General features: G+C 30.1%; 2 protein-coding genes across 3 annotated transcripts; one reads left to right on the forward strand and one right to left on the reverse strand.

The window, feature by feature from the left end:
- Positions 1–1,838: 1,838 nt before the first annotated feature.
- On the reverse strand, positions 1,839–4,907 carry LOC100806253 (heavy metal-associated isoprenylated plant protein 30). Its single transcript, XM_003536118.5, has 3 exons — positions 4,657–4,907; positions 3,581–3,656; positions 1,839–2,281 (listed from the first exon to the last, which is right to left on the reverse strand). The coding sequence occupies exons 1-3, from the start codon at positions 4,792–4,794 to the stop codon at positions 1,959–1,961; spliced, it is 537 nt and encodes a 178-aa protein (XP_003536166.1). The 5' UTR covers positions 4,795–4,907; the 3' UTR covers positions 1,839–1,958.
- Positions 4,908–11,833: 6,926 nt separating this feature from the next.
- On the forward strand, positions 11,834–21,495 carry LOC100809262 (putative lysine-specific demethylase JMJ16). 2 transcript variants are annotated; one of them, XM_006589167.4, is made up of 13 exons: positions 11,834–12,159; positions 12,944–13,087; positions 13,173–13,548; positions 13,682–13,753; positions 14,215–14,292; positions 14,408–14,920; positions 15,030–15,254; positions 16,001–16,162; positions 16,439–16,807; positions 17,282–18,710; positions 18,807–18,910; positions 19,534–19,731; positions 20,793–21,495. In XM_006589167.4, the coding sequence occupies exons 3-13, from the start codon at positions 13,231–13,233 to the stop codon at positions 21,099–21,101; spliced, it is 3,777 nt and encodes a 1,258-aa protein (XP_006589230.1). In that variant the 5' UTR covers positions 11,834–12,159; positions 12,944–13,087; positions 13,173–13,230; the 3' UTR covers positions 21,102–21,495. The 2 variants fall into 2 exon arrangements, with proteins under 2 accessions (XP_006589230.1, XP_006589229.1); XM_006589166.4 differs by having other exon boundaries at positions 13,182–13,548.
- Positions 21,496–22,299: the final 804 nt, after the last annotated feature.

Here is a 22,299-nt window from a genome sequence, read left to right on the forward strand (position 1 = left end):
ACTGTTGCTCACAAGAAGGATTTAAAATTCATGAGAAGTCCAATATATTGAATGGTAATTTTTTCAAAATTTGAATTCTTCAGTGAGTTATCAATGTTCATCATATTGTTCTTGGTTTTCTTCTGATTTGTATCTGTTTCTTACACAACCAAATCATATTCCCCTTCCTATAAAATGATCAACTCAGAATTAACTTCACAAGTTATGTAACTGCTGGTGGTCATAAAAAATTTAATCATAATATACACAATAGAAATAAAACACTAGACTTGGGATCCAGGTTTGATAATGCATCTTGGACATGTCCCGTCATTCACTATACAGAATTTAACTTTTTTCCTTTTTAATGGTTAACATTGTTGAGCATGTGTCAACCAACTTCCCTGTCAAAAAAGGTTGTTGCAAGTTCCAGTCTTAAGTTTTTGGTTATCGACTGTGTCTAAGTATAAATCTAGATTAATAAATGACTTCAAAGAATGTAGGAAGATCGCTAGTTTTTTAAAAAATTTAAAAGAAAAAAAAAACATTCTAAAACACTTCTATGAAAAATCATATCAAAATATTTTATTTTTATTCTACTTTTTAAAAAAAAATGACTACAGTTATTTGAAAAACCGTCTTAGAATGTATATATTCTAACATGATTTTTAAAAAAATTGTCTTAAAATTATCAATATTTTAATTTTTTGTAAAAAAATATATTTTAAGACTAGAATTATAACTTTTCTAAGATAATTTTTAGAAAACGTCACGAAAAGTTAAAACTTTTTATGATGTTGATTTTAAAGACGATTCAAAAGTTTTTTTATAGACTCTTTAAAATTGTAGTTGAATTTATTTTTTAATAGTGAGAATTACTATGTATCTTTTATCAAAGGAAAAATTTATGTCCCCTTTCCAAGAAGTGGTAAGAGAACACAACTTATAATATATTTCTTTGTCAAATTGACTTCTCTATTGTCTTTTTTCCATAATATATTTCTTTGTCAAATTGATTTTTCTATTGTTCTTTTTCCAGTTGTTATTGTGTTGTCCATATAGTTGTGTTAATATTTAATTTTGTGATTCAATTATAAAATTGTGTGGTTTTCAAGGTACAACAACAGCTGAAAAAATGACAGCAAAAAAGTCAAGTCGATTTCTTTGCCAAGAAAAAGGTTTTTCATCCCCTTAAATCCCGGATAAGAGAATATTTTTCATAAGAAAAATATGTATGATAAACCACAAGAAAGATGACTATTAAAAGTTATAAGCTCAAATTCACCGTGTAATAAGATGGAAAAGATAAAAACGAAATTAATACATGCTAGGCTTAAGACCATGTTTAAATGGTCATTAATATATAGTATCATGTTATATATGAAGTTATGACTCATGTACCTTATATCTTAGGAAGTTATAATTCATGTATTCAAAGTGGTAGGAAGTTATCACTCATGTTAGTTATGACTAATGTACTCTGTGTGTTGTGTGTTAAGAAGTAATGACTCAATCTTTTTTTAATTCGCATTAATACACGTACACACATATTCATTGAAGGACTCTTTTCAATTTTTATGCAAGGACAAATTTGAAAATTGGTGAAATATAAGGATTTTAAATTTTATTTTAATCTTACTCATTTTTTTACTGCACAATGGTTTTTAAAATTTATCCACATCAATATTATAAATTTAAGTACTTATTCTTAATAACAAATGAAACTCTTTATATTCACTCACATTTTCAAGTAAAACAAATACATGCATATATAATATTTGGAATTTCTATATGCATTTTTTATTTAAAAGTGAGTTTAAGACAGTTACAAAAATTAAATTATCGCAATATATGATCGATTATTTTAAAAATTAGTTATATATATATATGGGGCGCAGTTACCGCAAATTTACATATTGTCATGAAAAGTTTTCATGACTAGCTAGCACACAATATTAATAATAAGGTATAATTAATAATTACATGATAGAACAAGCATTGACATTATCATCATTGAACATGTTGCTAACATTGTCATCTCCACGGTGAGACACATGCATGGTGCCATGCCTCTCTGGGAGGTTGTAGCCATGTCTATAGTAGTTGTAGCTTTCTTTGAATTCATGAGCGGTGTCTTTGAAGTAATGGTCAGCAGTTGTGAAGTAAAGTGGTGGATTAGGGTAAGGCCAGAATTCTGCCCTCTTCCCTGCCCTCCTCACAGCCTTAAGCACCTTGTTCCGATCAACGTACCCTCCAACCGTTACCCTTTCCATCTCCAAGTCAACCTCCACTGAATCAATGCCTATATCAAACAAAGTATATGTATAATCATCATATATATACCATTGTTATTTTGTGCCAATGTATACGAATTGAATTTTAGTGAAACTAAAACTAACCAATGAAGATATATATGAGATTTAATAGTAAGAGAAGATTTAGTTTAATAGCTATAAACAATTGCACTATCAATCATTATACAAAAACTATTTGATAGTTAAAAAGAAACATAAATTTATCGGTATATGTGCTTGTTTGGAAAAAAAATTTATAAGTTATGAGTTGAACTGTGTATATTAAATTTTTTGTTGCTGTGCAGCTAGCTTGAACCTTCATTTTCAACATCAAATTTAAGTCATAACATGTAGGTTGCTGTAAAAAAAATGTTAAATTCCGATGCTTGGAAGAGTTAAATATTCTTTCTGTAACAAAAACTTACAAAGAAACATTATTCGTATGAAATAGAAATTGTTTTTACAATATTAAAAGAGTATTATCGCAACTAATCGTCCAAATAATTTGCAATTAATAGATAATAAAAAAGTCGCCATTTAATAATAGTCTGCGCATATATATTTAAATTGCCTTATTTGAAAAAAAATGATATTTTCTTGAGATAATGTAAAGAACATCTCTCCAAAAATAAATTAAAAAAGCATACATCGTCCAAAAGGCAACTTCTTGTTCTTGATTTACCTAAACGATGAAAAATCATATTTAACCTATAAACTAGAAATAATAAAGAACAAGTAAAGTGAGAATATTATTCTCAGCGTGTATGAAACTATTAAACGAGTCAATTATATAAAAGAGAATGAGAATATGTAATCAGAGTATTTGGATTAGATTCCAATTTTTTTTTTAACCTGTCTCTTATTCCTGTCATTTTTCATTAGTCCATTTGAACCACGTATAGGATATGTTTGAGGTACAGAGGTAGGAGAGTGTCGAGGGGAGAAAATAGAGTATCATTTTTTCATTTGAGTAATATTTTTTAAGATTTTTTTTATAAAATATATAATTCTGCTAATTAGCTAAAAATTAAAAAATATTCTTTTTTATTTTTTTTCTCTAAAATACTTCATCTAAATTCTAAACAACCCTCCACATTCCACAAGACTAACTTGATAAATTATGTGTTTGGATTTTCGTTTGAAACCTTTCCGTTCAATACTTCAAACAGAAGTTTGCACATTCTAAAGTAACAAAAATAAAAATAACTTCCTTGTTACTTATGTGAAAACGTAAGTTACCTTTAACATATTTTTTTCTCAAACACATCCTAAGTCCTCGACATATTAAAAAGAAAAAGAAAACATACCTTTGAGCTTGTAAATGGCGTTTTTAACAACTCTCTCGCAGCCCGTGCAGCACATCCTTACTTTCAGCTCAACAGTCTGAAACGAATAAGTATCTGATATGTCATTTCAGTTTGCATGGCAGTTTTTTCCTAACTATATTGGTCATACTTCATATTCTGATTCTTTCTCAAAGCCTCTATAAATTTCAAGCAACGCCATATATATGAAATTGAATCGGTATATATATTTTGTTAAATAGTAGTATTTACTAGTTACATGTTTAAAAACAACAACTAAATCAAAATACTATTGGCCATGGTAAAATAAAATAAAATGGGACGAGAACAATAATCTGATCCCAAACTAAAATCAATTCTGATTTATGGTGATTTTCATATATTCTCTCATATGAACTCATCTGAAAAGTCACTTTTTTTCCACTCTTTTACTCCGTGTCTACTCCGTGTCTGACAAGATCATTAACCTGTCATATAACAAATTTTTATTCTTACTACTTTTTTTCTCCACCTTCAATTTTTTAATCAAAAGGAAATGTTCATCTATGGGCGTCTCTTTTTACCGATGGAAGTTTTTTTTTTTCTTTTAACAATAGTAACAATAAAGTTTAAACTTAACATCGATCTGATGATATAAATTATTCATTCTTTCCAAGATCATTAAAACCAAATTTTGATTAAATTTGTCGTCATAATAGAAAATCTCACTGACATGCATAAATAAGAGTTTTCAGTTTTAGTTTGATTTTAATTATTCCATTATTTACTACAAATAAAATCCTATGATCATGAACTGTAATGAAGGAAAACAAGGAACTGTACTACTGATCGATGGAGAAAAAAATGAAACATATAATCAAGGAGAAAATATTAAAGGAGATATAAGTTTTATTTGATGGTAAAAGATGTAAAGAGGGAGCCATAAGTCTATGTGGATTTGAATTTTTTCACTAACGAACTGCCAACTAATATTTGTTAATAAAAAAAGAGAAAATATTAATTATCTTTCCCTCTATACATGGTGCTATTCCACTTTCAAGATTAATGAATATATATATATATATATATTGAAAGCAAACCTGCAAGGAAAGTGGTCGACCCTTCTTTGGCATCTTGAAGTTCCTAGGAATGCCTTTGTTATGATCTTGATAGATAAAAAGACGGTATATAAACGAAGAGATTTCAGAGCCAAAAGCTTTCTGTAGCAAGGAAGCCATGGTAGATATAAAGAAGAAAAGAAGAACAAACTAAGGAAGAAACCAGCTACAAAGGAATATATTCCTCTGTGCCATTTGCATCTCTTAAAATGATAATGTTTTGTAATCACGCTAGAGTTTTATAGTACACTTTAACATATATAGGCAAAACTAATGGCACGGAAAAGAGTATCAATTCTTTTTTTCATATGTAGATGTAGATATTTTAAATAGCATTATTTTCCTCTCAACTAAACCAAGTGCATGATGTTACGACCCTTCAGACAGGAATGGTATCTAGGTGTGCATGCTTGATGCAAATGGGAATAACAAGTGTCGTGGGATATGGATGAGCTTATAGAAAAGAAAGCAGATTTTAGATGCAAAGGAAAAATAATATATTCTGGTAATCTCCTTTTTAGACACACCATCTTTGAAAATGGTTAAAATGTGACCTAAATATCTAGAAGGTTGAACAAAGTTATATTCCCAGATTTCATTACTTAGTCTTTCAACACCAGCCATGTATATATTTGTTTTCCATATTTTACAGGAGCTTGGATGAAAGAATCTTTCTGGCCTATAGGTGTTCTAATAAATACATGCAAACTGAGATGAGTTAATTTATATTTTTTAGATTAATATATAGTGGATGCTCATGCTGATTAGAACCATTGATAATGGCACATTATTCCCTAACTTCTCATTCGTAGCCACAAAAGCATGCATCAATATTTTAGAGAGCCTTGTACCATAGCAACCCTAATTAGCTAGGTATAACATTTTTTTAGAAATCTGTTGAAAAATTTATCAATATTATATTTACGTGGAAACAAGTTAAATTTAATGTTTCGGACCGATTTGGAGCCTAGCTAGTTTGGAGAGGCGATGAGCAAAGACCTAATTAAGATTGCGAGGGCCCTAAAAAAAGTCCAAAAAGGCTGAATCGGATTTTCAAAACTAATTAAAATTAATAAAAAAAACTATTTGGAATCATCAATGTCATAAGGAAGATGGATTGCTTTGATAATTTTATGTATTGAGAAGAATACATTGAAAAACATTAATGACCATAATATTATCATTCATGATTATGCATCAAAAAATGTTAAAAAAATGTATTTTCTTGTAATTATGTATTTTGTTTTATATGTAATAGACAAAAAAATTTACTAGTAGAAAAAGTAATTGTTGATGATAGATAAAAACATAAAGAATAAACTGAAAGAAAAGTATCATATATTTTTTTTAGATTTGTTAAAATTATGTTATTTGCTTAATATAATAAAATATAAAAAATTAATGAAATTAAATTGCATGTCTATTAGACTGAACTTAGTCAAATGAGATTAAAGAAAAATATCACCAATAAATAGTTGGTTTAACTTATATTAAACTTGATTTCTTTAAATAATATCTCAAATTTAAATATTATGAATAAAAAAATTATTAAAATAAGTAATTTCATTAAAGATTATCAATAAAATAATTTTCTTATAAATATTAGTTATCGATAAAGTTGATAAATATTTTATTTTATACATAACAAGGTAATAAAAAAATATTCCATGTCTATTTTTCTATGAAATATATGTTTACATTTAAGAATATTTTATATCCATATATATATATATATATATATATATATATATATATATATATATATATATATATATATATATATATAATATAATATAAGGAGACATTATCTTTTTCTCCATTCCAAACCCATAAAATATGAGCAACAATCTTTTTCTCTCAAATTAAAATTAAAATTTCACTTCGATGAGTAATTAACATCAATTTGTTTCGTCAAGAAAAAATATTAATTTGTGATGCATAAGTTATCAAAATAAATTTTTAATTTTAAAATGTAAAGTATTATATTTCAGTTTGGTCCTATCTGTATATTTTTTAAAATAATTATGTATGATGTGTTTGGAAAGGCATACTCGGAAAACTTATAAACTCTTTTGACCTACATATATATAAGTATAGTTTGGTTGAGTGTGTTCGTGAGTTTATTTGATTAATCTATAAGTTAGTTATTCATTTTATGTAACTTCTAAATTATTTGTATAAGATACTTGGTTATAATTTACTATTTTTTTATTTATCATTTTTTCTCATTAATTTACTTAAATTTTTTTTACTTTTTAAATCAAATAATTAATTAATATACTTTTATGTTATTTTACATATTGATAAATTATTTATTAATTAATCTTATGAAATATATTTAACTCAATCAACTAGCTGTCTAGCTTATATGTTTCAGTTAATTTTTCAATTTCAGCTAATTTTGATGAAGGATTAGTCTAAAATTTTATTGTATGAGAAATGTTTAGTTTAACAGTTGTATTTAACGAGACAATCCTAAAAATAAGTGGATCAAAACATTGTAAAAAATATTTTTTCCTTTAATTCCGTTTAAAAATTGCATACTCCAAAAAAAAAACAAAAAAAGGTGTTTCTTTGTGAGTAAGGCATAATCATATTTACATGCATGTTGCTCACATATATTTGGTTTTTGTAGACGTGTTTTTTTTGTTGGATTCGATGATATATGGTATTTTCTCTTCTGCGTCAAACGATGAGATTCGTATGTAATTGGTTTATTACAATCTATTAGCGTGACGTGTCGCCATGCTAAGGATGTTATCATTATCATCATATAAAGACTGTGCGCGAAGAAATGTGTGGTCTTACACTCTTAAAACACCAAGGATATGTGAGCATGTATCCCCTCTCTAAAAAATGTGTGTAAAGAAATTTGTGGTCTTACACTCTTTTGACACCAAGGACATGTGCATCGGTGTCTTTAGTCACGAATCCATAATTTTTTTTTTTAGTGAGACAAGAAAATAATTTATAATATTTTTATAAAAATTATTATATTTTTTTAAAAAAAGCACAATTTTATGATAAAAAATCTAAATGGTTGAGTTCTTATAAATTATAATTGTCTTTTATATTTTTAAAATGTTATGTGATTTTTTATTCTCAGTATTATCAAAATATGTCTTTATATGTGTGTGTAAAACAACCATTCAGCTATTGATTTTTCTCTTTCATAGTCTTCCAGCAGAAAAAAAATCTTTCTCTTTAATATTTTATAACTTTTTACTTTCATTTAAAAAATTGTATTATGGGAGTAAACTTTTTTTTATCAAATATAAACAAGTAAAAATTAATAATTCATGCAGGACAATTGCTCCCATGGTACTGTTCATGGATCCGGCCGGTAGGAGATGGAAGTAGGCCGAAGCATTCATTGGAGGCTTATGACTGGGTCTCTTTTAAGATCTGATCTAGTTTACGCATTTACAAAAAATGTTAACTTTAAGTTTTTTTCACAAATCTATTTAGTTAAATAAGTCAGACCATAACCTTAATAAAGATCTATTAAATTTGATGAGCCATGTTGTTTAACAATAATATTTTATAATAAAAAATATAATTAATATGATATGTAATATTATATTTATTTTATTCTAATTACAAAATTATTTTAATAGTTTGATGATCTAAATCATTTTAATTAATGTTTGAAATAGGTTAATTTGTATAAGCATAGATGGACAGGAGAAATATGTACTATTTTCTTTTGGTAAGACTTAAAAGTCATTGATAATATGTCACATGCTATGTTTATAAGTAAATTTTTTCCATGTGGTTTAAAATTATCTTATTATTTTTAATGAAATTCTTTGATTTTATTTTAAAAATAATATTTTATACACTTTTTAGTACGAAATAAATAAACTAGTAGTCCTCACGAGCTTTTATAAAATAAAAGTCAGATCTAAACCTAAAAATAAACCTATGCTGAATAACAAATCCAAACTTAAGTTACAAAAAAATAAAATAGATCAAACAAGTCAGTCCAATTTATTTTCACCACCACTACCTGCATCTCTCCCCCCTCTAAATAAATTAATAATCTTGTGTTCGTTTTCTAATAATATTTTTCATTTATAATAATAAATAAATAAATATAAAAAATTAAAATAAAGCGTTAATCATCAAAAATAAATTTTATTTTGTAAGAGAATTTTTTTATTAAAAAATAAACATAAAATTTAAATATTTATTAAAAATCACTCTAAATTCAATAAAGTTGACATTTATTTACAAGCCGACTGAACTGCTGGAACATAAAACGTGTACACAACAGAGTGAATGGACCTTGAACTATTACCGTACACAAGTAGCTAAGGAAATCTTTTAATTAACATTTCCCTCTCCAAACACTTCTTCTCAATTCTTTTCTCCTGTCTCTCTTTCTCATGCACAATAATATACATTGATTAGTGTGGGTTACGTACAATAATATTTGGATAAAAACGGGTGATGATGGGTCATGGGTCAAAATCTTAAGACTATATTAAAGGCCCAGGCCCATTTTGTCGTTGAGCAAATAAGAATTAAATGGGTCAATTAATTTTCTTTTATGTTTTTTTTCTTTTTTTCTTTTTAATAATTTAAAATAAAAATACCATTAAATATTATTGAATATAAAATAGAGAGTTTTGAATAAAAATTAAATAATAAAGAAATGGAGAACTTATAATTAATTACAAATAACTATGTCAAACAATCAACTTCTGACAAAAAGAAAAATACTCCCTCCCGTGTATGTTAGGCTATTCAAAATAATCAATTAAATTGGTTAAACAAACATCATTTAATGTTTCTAGATGCATAAACTTATAAGACTATATGTTTTTTTATGTGTTCACTCTCTCCACTCTTCCTCATATTCCCTTTTATTTGAATATTCTCTTTTTATAAAGACGTCAATTTCAAATTCCTCACATGCACCTAGTATGCATCCTTTTATGTTTTGATATCAATCCAACGGTTTACAAAGTTGTAACTAAATATCAAAAAACAATTATGTCCTCTTACATTTTTAATATCAACTGACGGCTTAAATTAACTTTTTGTTTCTTTCGATCTATCGTTTTAAATAGCTTTGGTTATAATTTGAATTTGAATATTTTTTTTAAATATATTATCAATAGTTACAAATAATAATTATCACAGTATAAATTAGTTATCATAATTATCAATAGTTACATTTTTATTATGTATCGCTTTCACTGTCAGCGAGTGACAATCCTTAAGCTCCCAGTTTTGTAGTGTCAACTCAAGATTCAAGTTGTTATTGCATCCATGTTCTATGGCGCCGGCGGCAACTAACACTTATGGTTAATTTTGCATTTTATAAGGCAAAGTTTCTTCTCCTTTTCTTCCTCCACTTCCTTTTTCACGACTTTAATACAATTATTCTCTTTCTTCTTCCACTAAACAGCCATTGAAAAAGGGAAAAAATACTCGTAGTTTTCTAAAGTTTTATTTATTTATTTATTTATTTATTTTAGTATTTGAAATCTAGGCAACAACCAACTTACGTGATGTTTAAAGTTTGATTTATTTCGTTGTTAATTCTTTTACAACAGGATGTATAATAATAATTATTAGTATTATTTTAAAGAAATTATTTTGTTCATTTACTACCTCTCAAATTTGAGTTAATACTTTCTTTCTGAAACAAAGCTTTTTGACTTTGAATATGAATTTTTTTTACTAATCTAATACATCAAATTTGTCTTATTCTATTTAATTACATGAAATTAATTCAACCAATATTTAGAAGAAGAAGAAAAAGTTAAACTTTACTAAAAAGTGAGTCCCAAAAGCAATCAGTACAAAATCTGATATTAAATTTTGAAGTTTCTTTTTGTGGAAGATGTTGAGAAAGACCCTCCAACAAACTAAAAATCGCAAGGAAACAATTGAAGAAACGTCCACCAAGATGGCGTTATACAAAAAAGGAGCAAAATAAAAAAATCGTAAGATATTCTTCTATAGAATGACCAAACTTAGTCAATTCATTTGCCACTTAATTACCTTTTCAAAGCACATGTTGCACTTGCCACCCATCCTTTTATACACGATGTTTTTTATTAACTGGGATCATGAATGAAACTGTACACAATCATCATTCATTAACTGAACAACAACTCTAGAGTCTGATTTAATGATGAAATCCTTGAAACCTCTTTGCAAGCAATTTTAGATAGCTCAAAGCTCCAAGTGAATCACAAAACATATGCCAATATTAGTTTTTATTTGCTCGTGAATTCACTTTTCATGTTATTTTTACCATGTGCTATCATCCCATTTAAATATATTGATTTTAAGGTTTAATTAAACAAAAAAAATACAATGTAGGCAAAAATTGAGAATTTAACCAAAAATATAAATTGTTTAAAATATAGAAACTAAAACCGTAGGAAGAAAAAAAAATCACAGATAAAAAACTTAAAAAGATTATTTTTGTAACTAGGTCTCACTTTGAGTTTTTTAAATCTAGTAGAAAAGCATTTAAGTGTGAAGGTATAATATATCATCTTTTGATTGAGTTTTTATTCACGTTGTCCCTCATGTAGTAAGGATAATCCAAACTTTAATTCTTCATTAATTGTCATTATTGGCATCCCATAACTTCCAAATGATTGGCTCTTGAAATTTAGAAATATTATGAATAAGTGTATAACTAGAAGTCAATCACTAAGTGCCAAGTGCTATATATAACCTCGAATGTGTAAGGAAAAAAAAACTTAAATAGTAAGATTGATTGAGATTCCACTCGATATATATATAGCTTCAAATAAATAAAAAAGATTAAGTGATTTTATTATTAAATTTCAAAAGGTTTTTTTTCATCGTACTTGGTAATAATTTTTATTTATTAAAACATTTTCAACTATTTATTATTATTATTATTTTAAAATTTAAAACATTAAAAATTACAGTGTAAAACATTAAAAAATATTTAAAGTTTAAGATTATAATTAAAAGTATTAAATTAAAAATTATAATTTATCGTACAAATACTACTATTTATAAAGATATACATGAAAAAGTGTACTAGTTATAGGGATTTGGTCATTTGGCTAGACTTAGACCACAAGGCGAAGCCAGAAAGCTGAGAAAAAAAACCGAAAATGTCCTTGGGCTCAATACTTTATACAAATTACGCACTATTGCAAAGTTTACCCAAAAACAAAGTTGACCCAAAAAAAAAACCCAAAAGATAGGGAAAAAAATTTCATCTAGACATTAATGTAGAGGATTCAGATTAATCTATGTTGCTTCCTCAATCGTCTTCCCTCATCTTGTTAGGGTTTGTAGAGTTTGCACTTTTTCTTCAATTATCCACGCTCATCGTTCTCATCACCGACCATCTTTAGGACTTCGAAAATTTCCGTTATTATTATTATTTTTTTTTATCGATACTCCATTGTATTAACCCCAATTTTTCACGTATTCAAACCATACAATAGAAATTCGCAATTCCTCCACGATTTCGATTAGGTAACTCCTGATAGGATATGGTCTTTTGTTTCTTGTAAGGATTATAGCTAATCACTACAAAAATCGCTTGATTATAGTAATATTCACTGAAGTTTCTTATTATTATTATTATTATTATTATTATTAATTACTAATTATTAATTTATTAATTTTTGTTTGGTTTCTGTTCATTTAATTTTTCTAAATAATATTATTGCAGTGAGTTTATAATTATGCTTGCTCTGCTCTATGCATCTGTATTGTTAGTTATACGGATAATGGTAACTATAGTTTATGAAGGTCCTTTTGAACAAATTCTACAGGTTCTTTTAGGTCATCTTTGGGATCATGTCAGTGGTTACTGAATTTTTAAATTTTTTTATCTCATGATCTGATTGTTGAAATGTAATGAACTAGGGATTTAGTTGTGAGAAAAGGTAAAGAGAAATATTAAAAGAGGGATAAGTGAGAAAGAGATAAAGAATGCTGCTCATTACATGCTTTTAGATGTTGCATTCTCCCAAATTAAGCTTGATCAATTCATTTGTCAATTGATTCAACAAGAATATTAATAAAAAAGAACATGTCAAAGTTTCAATATGCCTTTTCTTTCTGATCTGCCATTCTGTAGGATGAATGCTGATTGCTTTATTTGAGTTTAAATCTGACAAGAGTAAGGATAACAATTTTGAGTAAATAGAAAACAGAAAAGAAAATGAAGTAGGGAATGATAAGATACTGTGTTGCATGATGATGTATTACCTTGTCTGAGCTGTCTCTATTTGTTTATTGTGACTTATTTCAGATTGATCTATTCCCACAAATTTTCAAGTTACTGGGACCTTGAATTAGCCTCTATTGATGTGATTTCTAGCTTTACTATGCAGTGGAACTTCAGAGAACCTACAAACTCTACATCTTTCACTTCATAAGTACTCTTCTTATCAAAGTAAGTTTAATAAAATCCAGATTAGATGCTTTTTTGTGTCTGGGTGGGTGTGTGTTCAGATTATGGCTTTATGCTGACTCCTTAGTGCATACAGGGAAGACAAATCAGAGAGATTATTTCCTATTGTGCTTTTGCATGAGGTTATGATGGGGACTGAGCTTATGAGAATATGTGTTAAAGAAGATAATGATGATTTTCCATCAGTTCCACCGGGTTTTGAGTCATATACATCTTTCTCACTGAAGAGGGTAGAAAGCAATGAAAAACAAGATGATAAAAATATGACCAGTTGTTCAGCCTCTACTAGTGCTTCTGAATCACCATCAACTCAGGTGGAAAATGATGTTCAAGGTGGTGATACTAGAAAGGTTCCTAGATCCCTTCGACGAAGACCATGGATTAATTATGGACAATATGAGAACATTTCAGATGAAGACCCTGACTGTGAGCAGCTCGATCAAGTCAGTCTTATTCATCTCTTTATTTTTGTTTTTGTTTTTTGGATTCTTGATTTTGAGTACAATGCACAACATTTCCTAAATGTATAAGTGCACAGAATTCTGGTTAGTGTCTTACATATGAATGCCAATGCAGAATTTCTCCTCAAGACCTTGTCTTCCTCGAGGAGTCATCCGTGGATGTCCAGATTGCAGTCATTGCCAAAAGGTCTATTTATAAAATATCATGATTTAATTCTAATAGGCATTATTATTGGTGTCATTATTAATGAATCAACCCTAGCTTGTTGTCTCCATTCTCCTATCTCTCCTCTATCAGTGTTGTTTCTTTTATTATTATGGTAATAACATAATATAGACATACATTAATTGTTTTTTGAAAGACAGAATTTATTAAGAAAGAGAAAAGTACAAATGCTAGAGAGTAGTAAGGTAGTAATAATGACATTTGTATTGGCAAGTTTTATGAATTTGGATTTTCCCATATTGAAAGTTAAAACAGAAGTGGTTTGGTCTGCCTTCTCATCAATCAAATTGGTTATCGTAATGACAACAATGAACTTGAATTGGTAATTTTATCATATATCGTAGAGGTTGCTTCATTATAAATAGCTGTTATAGGGCATTCCTCTTGCATGATGAGTAATTGACAATTGAAGTTTCTGACAGGTTGTTGCCAGATGGCGACCAGAAGATGCTCGTAGGCCAAATATTGAGGATGCTCCTGTTTTCTACCCTACTGAAGAGGTCTTGTTCAGCTCCTGTGACACATTTGAATTCACTTCCGTCCGTGTCACTGTTCTGTTTAGTTCTGTCAATTAGCTTTATCAGAAAATCTTTCTGACGCCATTTTTTTCCCCAGGAGTTTCAAGATACTTTGAAATATATATCAAGCATTCGCTCCAGGGCTGAGTCATATGGAATTTGTCGCATTGTTCCACCATCTTCTTGGAAACCCCCTTGTCCTCTCAAGGAAAAAAGTATATGGGAGGGTTCTAAATTTTCTACACGTGTTCAGAGGATTGACAAACTTCAGAATCGTAATTCAATGAGAAAGATGCCGAAGATTCAAACTAATATGAAGAGGAAAAGGAGGAGATGCACAAGAATGGGGGTGGATAATAGCATTAGAACAGGACCTAATGCAGGATTTTGTGAAGCTGAAAGGTTTGGGTTTGAACCTGGTCCAGAATTTACCTTGGAAACATTTCAGAGATATGCAGAAGATTTTCAGCTCAAATACTTCAGAAAAAATGAGAATGTATCTCATTTGGGTGCTAATACAACAATTTTAAATGGTACCTCTGAGCCTTCTGTAGAGAACATTGAAGGTGAATATTGGCGGATGGTTGAGAGTCCTACTGAAGAAATTGAGGTCACTTTTCATAGAATCTCAATAATTTGCTGCCTCATGAAAATATTGCCTATTTGTTGCCCTTAGTATATGCTGCTTTCTTTACATTTCATTTTCTATACACTTCCAGGTGCTTTATGGAGCTGATCTGGAAACTGGGATTTTTGGGAGTGGTTTCCCTAGCAAATCTAGTCAAGTAGGTTCTGCTTCACATGAACAGTACATAAAATCTGGCTGGAATTTAAATAACTTTGCAAGGCTACCTGGATCTCTGCTCTCTCATGAAAGCTGTGATATATCTGGTGTTCTAGTGCCATGGTTGTACGTAGGAATGTGCTTTTCCTCCTTTTGTTGGGTAAGGACTACATATTTCCCTCATTTTCTAGAAATGCATTTCATGAATTCTTCAGAATTTGTGTTTACAACACTTGAGACCAAAGGAAAAGATTGAAAAAAAAATACTTTATTTCTGTTTGATTAAACTGTACAGAAGTATACATGAATAGTTGAATATATATATATAGATAGATAGATAGATAGATACAAGGAGAAGCCAAAGATAAGTAAAGAATGGACCTAAATCTAAAGATATGATCCTAATTACATAATGTAAAGCAAATATTCTAAAAATAGGATATCTACATAAATACGAATCAAATATGATATACTAGCTTGACAATAACTCTGTAATATCTTGACAATAACTGTTACAGTTACATACTTATATGTGTATGTATCTTTATCTTTAGTATATATTTGCTTGTCTTTGGTTTTTGTTGTTTATAGGAACCCATGCATGTCCATGTGCGTTTTGTGTCTTTGTCTGCCCTTTGAGGATGGGAGGGGATGTAAGGGTGTGCATTTGTGTGAGAATAAGGGGATATATAGTATTGGTGACATCTTTCTGCCCTGATTTGTTTGGTAAACCACAACACCATAACTATTTGTTGTGTGTTGAGTGGCAATTTGTTGATGTTGTGTGTGTTTTTGGTGAATTCTGTGTGTGTGTTTACATGTGAGAGAATGAATCCTTAGTTAGCATAGCATCTTTAGTTTTGATAACAGCTTTATATTTTCTTTGTGGTTTAATTATGGATGCAGCATGTGGAAGATCACCATTTATATTCATTGAATTACATGCATTGGGGAGCTCCAAAAATGTGGTATGGTGTCCCTGGAAAAGATGCCTGCAAATTGGAAGAGGCCATGAGAAAGCATTTACCAGAACTTTTTGAAGAACAGCCTGACCTGCTTCATAAGCTGGTGAGTAAATTTTATTTTTTTTATCTCTTGACAAATGTCATTTGATTATCTTGTTTTATCTGTTAGAGAGGCAAAAAAAAAAGATTAAAATTATTATTATGTTCTCACTGGGTGGAGTGAAGTTCCATCTTCCATTTTTTACCTCTCAATTTCACCCACCTGGCCATAATTGTATCATTTAGCTGATGAATAGTTATGTACTTATGTTGGATGAACATGTTTATTTCTTTGAACATATATTTATCTATTGCCTGAATTTTGAGCTTTTTGTTGCAGGTCACTCAGCTTTCTCCTTCTATCCTGAAGTCTAAAGGAGTACCAGTTTATAGGTGTATCCAAAACCCTGGGGACTTTGTTCTGACATTTCCTAGAGCCTACCACTCTGGGTTCAACTGCGGCTTCAACTGTGCTGAGGCTGTTAATGTAGCTCCTGTTGACTGGCTTCCCCATGGGCATATTGCTATAGAGCTGTACCAGGAGCAGGGGCGCAAGACTTCTATATCACATGATAAGCTGTTGCTTGGGGCTGCAAGGGAAGCAGTAAGAGCCCAATGGGAGCTTGATTTGCTGAAGAAGAATACTTTGGATAATCTACGATGGAAGGATGTCTGTGGAAAGGATGGCCTTTTGGCAAAAGCACTCAAGGTAAATTTTGCTTCTCCCTAATCCCTATAATGCAGTATGATATTTATGATTTTGTATTAACTTATGGCATGATCATAATAAGGGAGTTGATGTTTAAATAGTCTTGTTTACAGTTATTAGAATCTTATGATTCACTATTCAAATCCTATGATATGCTATCTAATACCTATCGATTTGTATCCTAAGATGAATCTCAAAACCTTATGAATGAATTGGTGCAATTTCATATCATTGATATGAATCATACGACTCAACAAATCATTATTTTTTTTCTTCATTTTTTTTACTTTTCTTTCATCAATTCTCGTGAAAGAATTTAAAAGTGATATAAGCTTAAATTGTTAAATGAAAAACTGAGATATATGAATTATGCTTTGTGAATTCAAATTCTATAAAGATACATGACTGGTATCCTTTATTGAATTTTAATGCTAATAATCTCTTTTCCTGTTTTACTTGTGTTTTCCTCTATAGATGCGTGTTGAGATGGAGCAAGCAAGAAGGGAATTTCTCTGCTGTCCTTCACAGGCATTAAAAATGGAGAGTACTTTTGATGCTACAGATGAAAGGGAGTGCAATATTTGCTTTTTTGATTTACACCTATCTGCAGCTGGTTGTCGCTGTTCCCCAGATAGATATGCTTGCTTGGATCATGCAAAGCAGTTTTGTTCATGCTCTTGGGATTCCAAATTTTTCCTCTTTCGGTATGATATCAGTGAACTAAATATTCTTGTGGAGGCATTGGAAGGAAAATTAAGTGCAATTTACAGATGGGCAAAATCAGATCTTGGGCTGGCATTATCTTCTTTTGTCTCAGCGGGCAAGGAAACAATACCTGAGGAATTGAAATCGAATTCATCCAATTTGTCTCATTCTTCCAGGGTCACTGTGCATAAAGAGATGTCAATGAATCCATCAAATAAATATATTGATGATTCTCAATTGATTGATGTCCCTATAGAGAATCAAGCAAATAGCAAAGATCAGAGCTATTTTCAACAGAGGAAATCGGTTGAAGCTATTTCATCTTTGAGTTCCATGAAGGAATTGCTAACATTTAAAGGCTCAAAACCTACATCTGAGATGGCTAATCATAAGATCTGTGTTAATAAAGAAGAATCAGTTATTTGCAGATCAAATATGAGAGCCCCTGGTTGTCAATTGTCTAAAGAGGATACATCATATGCTTTATCTGTGCCTCTAGCTCAAGATGGAGGTGAAAAAAGTTCACTTAACAGACATAATAACAGTATTATACTTCTTAGTGACGATGAAGATGATGAAAAGATGTCCAATTCAAATAGAAGGAAGGAATTTTCTTTGATGCTTGCTGGTCCTAGAGATAAGGCAATCCCATGTAATGATATAGAAAACACAAAGTTGACCATTTCTGTGTCAGATTCTGCTGTGATGGGTGAAAAGGATGCTATTACATTGCCACGTGAAAATATGAGTTCTGATTCAACTTGGCTTTTGCATGTGAAAGAAGAATGTCATGAACAGACAGGAACAGTTCTAACCTCTACCCTAGTAGATCTTTCTTGTCATATGGGTCTTACAAGTACAGAATCTACTAGAAATATTCCAGCTCCTTCAAAAGTAGAGGCCAGTGATCATTGTTTGGAGAGTTTGGAGGTTTGTCCTCCAAACCCACAACTTTCTGGCATTAAGGTTAAGACTGAAGATAATCATGAAAAGCTTGGAGGATGTACCACTTCTAATGTAGCAGACAATGCAAGAGCTGTTAATGGGAACTTTTCTTGTGGTCCAAACAATTACCGTCAGAAAGGTCCTCGGATTGCAAAGGTTGTCCGGCGCATCAACTGCAATGTTGAACCATTAGAATTTGGAGTTGTGCTCTCTGGAAAGTCTTGGTGCAGTAGTCAGGCTATCTTTCCAAAGGGTATGTATACTTGGTCCATAATGAATTACAGCTTTTATGACTGTTTAATTGAGTTTGTAAGCTGTGTATTTATGCAAATTAAATTAATTGATGCAGGATTTAGAAGCCGTGTTAGATACATAAATGTCTTAGATCCATCCAGTATGTGTTATTATATTTCAGAAATTCTTGATGCTGGACGTGGTTGGCCTCTATTTATGGTACTTTCTCCCTATTTTCAATTGCAAGCTTTTGTCATGCAATTGGCCTTGTATATTTATTTTTTGAATGTATGTCTGGAAAGGTATTTCATAAATCTGGTGTAAATTTGTTGATATACTGGGACTTTAAATCCTTTGTTGCTAATATCTTTGCTGAGTTTTATCCCTTATGATGTGGCTTAAAGTTTGGTGGAAGCTTCTTGGCTCCTCTACTTTGCACTTTATGACATACTGTTGGTTTAAGGCCAAGTATTTTTTTTTCAGAAGTTGCTCCCTTTAAGATGTTAATGTTGTTGAGAATTGATTGCCCCCTTATTAAGTCATTTCACTACGGATTATTCTGACTTCTGGGCATCTAATTGTAAGAATGGAGTCATGGAGAAAATGCTAACAAGGTGTTGTGGTATGGGTTAATCTTTGACGGGAGCATTCATGTGTTTAACCTATTGAGTATCTTATCTCCTTATTTAGCAGATCAAAATTGAGACTTTAAAACTTTTATGTGTTGGATGCATTTAGTTAAAAATTACTTTGGACATTGAAATATGTTGCCGTGAGTAATTAGTTGTCTGGAATTGGGAAGAGGTGGTGTGTGAAATAACTAAAATCTTGTTTTATCCCAGGTTTCCTTGGAAAGTTTTGCAAGTGAGGTCTTCATTCATATGTCAGCTGCAAGATGCTGGGAACTGGTCAGAGAGAAAGTGAATCAAGAAATTGCAAAGCAACATAAGCTGGGAAGAAAGGGTCTTCCTCCTTTACAACCTCCTGGCAGCCTTGATGGCTTTGAAATGTTTGGGTTTTCTTCACCAGCAATAGTGCAGGTAATTTTACTGATTAAGGCCTTAGTTTGACTGAGTAATCACTTATAGGAAAATAAAATAAAAAGTTAAAATGAATTCAACTTATCTCAAACTAAAATTAACTTATGCACCTCAACTTTTGCAGAAGTTAAATGAAAGCTTTTATAAAAGTAAGTGGATTTTAGCTTATGTGAGAAGCTCAATTTATTTTACCATGTTATTGTCTTCTATAAGCGCTTATGAAAAAGTATATCCAAACATGGCCTAAAACCCATTTATAATTCAAAGGTCTTTATTTATGTATGACGTGGAAGGAAATTCTATTCCATTTCTTGTTTCTCTCCACCTTCCATTGACTAACATGTAAATTATGCATATAACAAATTGTATAGCTTCTTTTAGATTGATATGATAATGATTTAGGATTGGATTACACCCTTCATAATAGATATTTATGTTGTGGAAATAACAAGAGATGTTTTCATTAAAATGCAACCAAGCATTTTTTTAAACCTGTTTTCTGATTTATTGAAAATAATAAAAGGAGATGCACAAACCAAACTCACTCTTAGCTAATTTCTTACCAAGAGGGAAAATGGAACCCTAGGAGTGTGTCTAGCTGCAATTTTTTTTTAATGATTATGTCATCTCCCTTGGTTAAGTAAACAACATGAACACCAAGTAATGCAATGTTCAATCTTGTCACTTGTTTTACATCTGGATTTTAAAAAGTCTTAATTTGGGCAATAACATATTTTAGAGTTGTGTTTTGGGGCTGTAAATGTTCTGGTTTTTCATGTAAGTTGTTAGTATTTTTGTAATGCTATATGAGAAATTCTAGCAACACACTTCTGATCTCACTCTCTACTATTGGTTGATATTTATCAGAAATTTCAATTTTTTTAAGTCCTACTTATTAATAACTCTTAATTTTACATTTTTCAATAAATTTTAGCCAATAAAAGTGTGTTAAAAAGAGTATGTTGCTAACACTCCTGATGTTATGTGTGTTTTCTTTCTTTGGGCATAATTTTGACTTTTGATAGCTATCAGTGTATAATGAACCTGCTTTCTTTCAACAGGCTATTGAGGCGCTGGATCGAAGTAGATTATGTAATGAATATTGGGACTCACGGCCCTACTCTCGTCCTCAGGGACAGATTTCACAATCAATCCAAACCAATGTCAATGGTGGAAATGCTCAAGGGGTTGTCTTGAATAAGCACATGCCTGTTGAAGTTGTAGCAGTGCTAAGGAGCCTATTTAAAAAGTCTAATGCAGAAGAGTTGAACTTATTGTACAGCATTCTTAGTGACAATAGGCCAGAGGCTGACAGGAACCTAGTTGCACAACTTCTCAATGAAGAGGTTCACAAATCACAACCGCCCTAGGTAATTGATTATTTGGACGGAATTGTTCATATGCCTAACCTTTTCTTGACGTGTAAATGGTAGTTCCTCCGAGGTTGCACAATGCAACCTTAATCTTTGATTTGTTTCCTTCCTGAATGGAGGTTATAGAGAAAGAAAAGAAAGGAAATAAAATTGGGAAAAGTGGGGATGGGGGTGGGGGGAGGCCTATTTTCCTTCAAAATTTTGCTCTTTTCAAGTGGCAGCAAGGAGACGTGGAAAGTTACCATGTGTCAGTTTGGCTGTCTCATCTGAAACTCTGAAGGGCGAGGCTACCAGCCTTTATAATTGATTTTGGTTCATATGCTGTACACACAATTTGAAACTACTACAATTTAGGTTCATGGCTAGATTTAATTAATTATTTTAGAAAATAGCTTTTTACTCGTATCAAGCTGTTTTCTCCAAAAAAGTACATATGCTATAAAAAGTTTATTTTTTTTTCTATACAAGTTTGCTTATTTCTTTTTTAAAGCACAAAAACTTAATTATTGCCTTTAGAATGTAGATGATTTCAAAAGCTTTAAGAGTTATTTTGTCCTCAACCAAAATATTTCCAAATTTGTAAGCAAAATTGATTCTATTATGAGAATTTTCCGCAGGACTTTAACAATTATGTGGAGTCAAACAATGGTGACAAAAACTTGGGAAAGAATATTTAAGATTTGAATAAAAATAAAGGCTAAAATAGAACTCTTTTTCCTTTGTTTTGTCCAATCTACAGTTTTTGTTTGTTCATTTTAAAATAAAGATATTTACTTTTCTAGTTAGTAGATACATAATTTTGATTACATTTTTAATTAATTAAATAATTTTTTGATGGTACTTTAAATGAATATATTAGGACTAAGGTTTAATTGGGTCAAATTTAAAGAATTAAGACTTAAAATAATTTTGATTTTCTTATTTTTCATAATTTTGGTTTTTTTATTTTGTTCAATTTATAATTTTGGTCTCTCATTTTAAAATAGATATTTTAAAAAATTCATATTTTTTTTATCAAATTTTTAATTTTGCCAATGTTTGTTTCTTTTATTTTGGTATGCTCCAAATAATAACAATAATAATAAATAATGTGTTACATTAAAAAAAATTCGAAAACAAGGCAATTTCAAAAGGTGACTCGGCCCAAAGGGTATTTTTTTTTTGTTTTTATCAACGGAATTTTTAAGCTAGACGA

The sequence above is a fragment of the Glycine max genome, chromosome 10 (genome assembly GCF_000004515.6).
Source record: "Glycine max cultivar Williams 82 chromosome 10, Glycine_max_v4.0, whole genome shotgun sequence".
NCBI classification, from domain to species: Eukaryota; Viridiplantae; Streptophyta; class Magnoliopsida; order Fabales; family Fabaceae; genus Glycine; species Glycine max.

Bases quoted from the DNA above. Each gene is read 5' to 3' on its own strand.
- LOC100806253 (XM_003536118.5), bottom strand. From the start codon at position 4,794: ATGGCTTCCTTGCTACAGAAAGCTTTTGGCTCTGAAATCTCTTCGTTT. The intron at 3,657-4,656 runs GTTTGCTTTCAA...TATTCGTTTCAG, and splicing joins GTCGACCACTTTCCTTGCAG to ACTGTTGAGCTGAAAGTAAG. The intron at 2,282-3,580 runs GTATGTTTTCTT...TGTTTGATATAG, and splicing joins CGCCATTTACAAGCTCAAAG to GCATTGATTCAGTGGAGGTT.
- LOC100809262 (XM_006589167.4), top strand. From the start codon at position 13,231: ATGATGGGGACTGAGCTTATGAGAATATGTGTTAAAGAAGATAATGAT. The intron at 16,163-16,438 runs GTGAGTAAATTT...TTTTTGTTGCAG, and splicing joins CTGACCTGCTTCATAAGCTG to GTCACTCAGCTTTCTCCTTC. The intron at 18,911-19,533 runs GTACTTTCTCCC...GTTTTATCCCAG, and splicing joins GTGGTTGGCCTCTATTTATG to GTTTCCTTGGAAAGTTTTGC.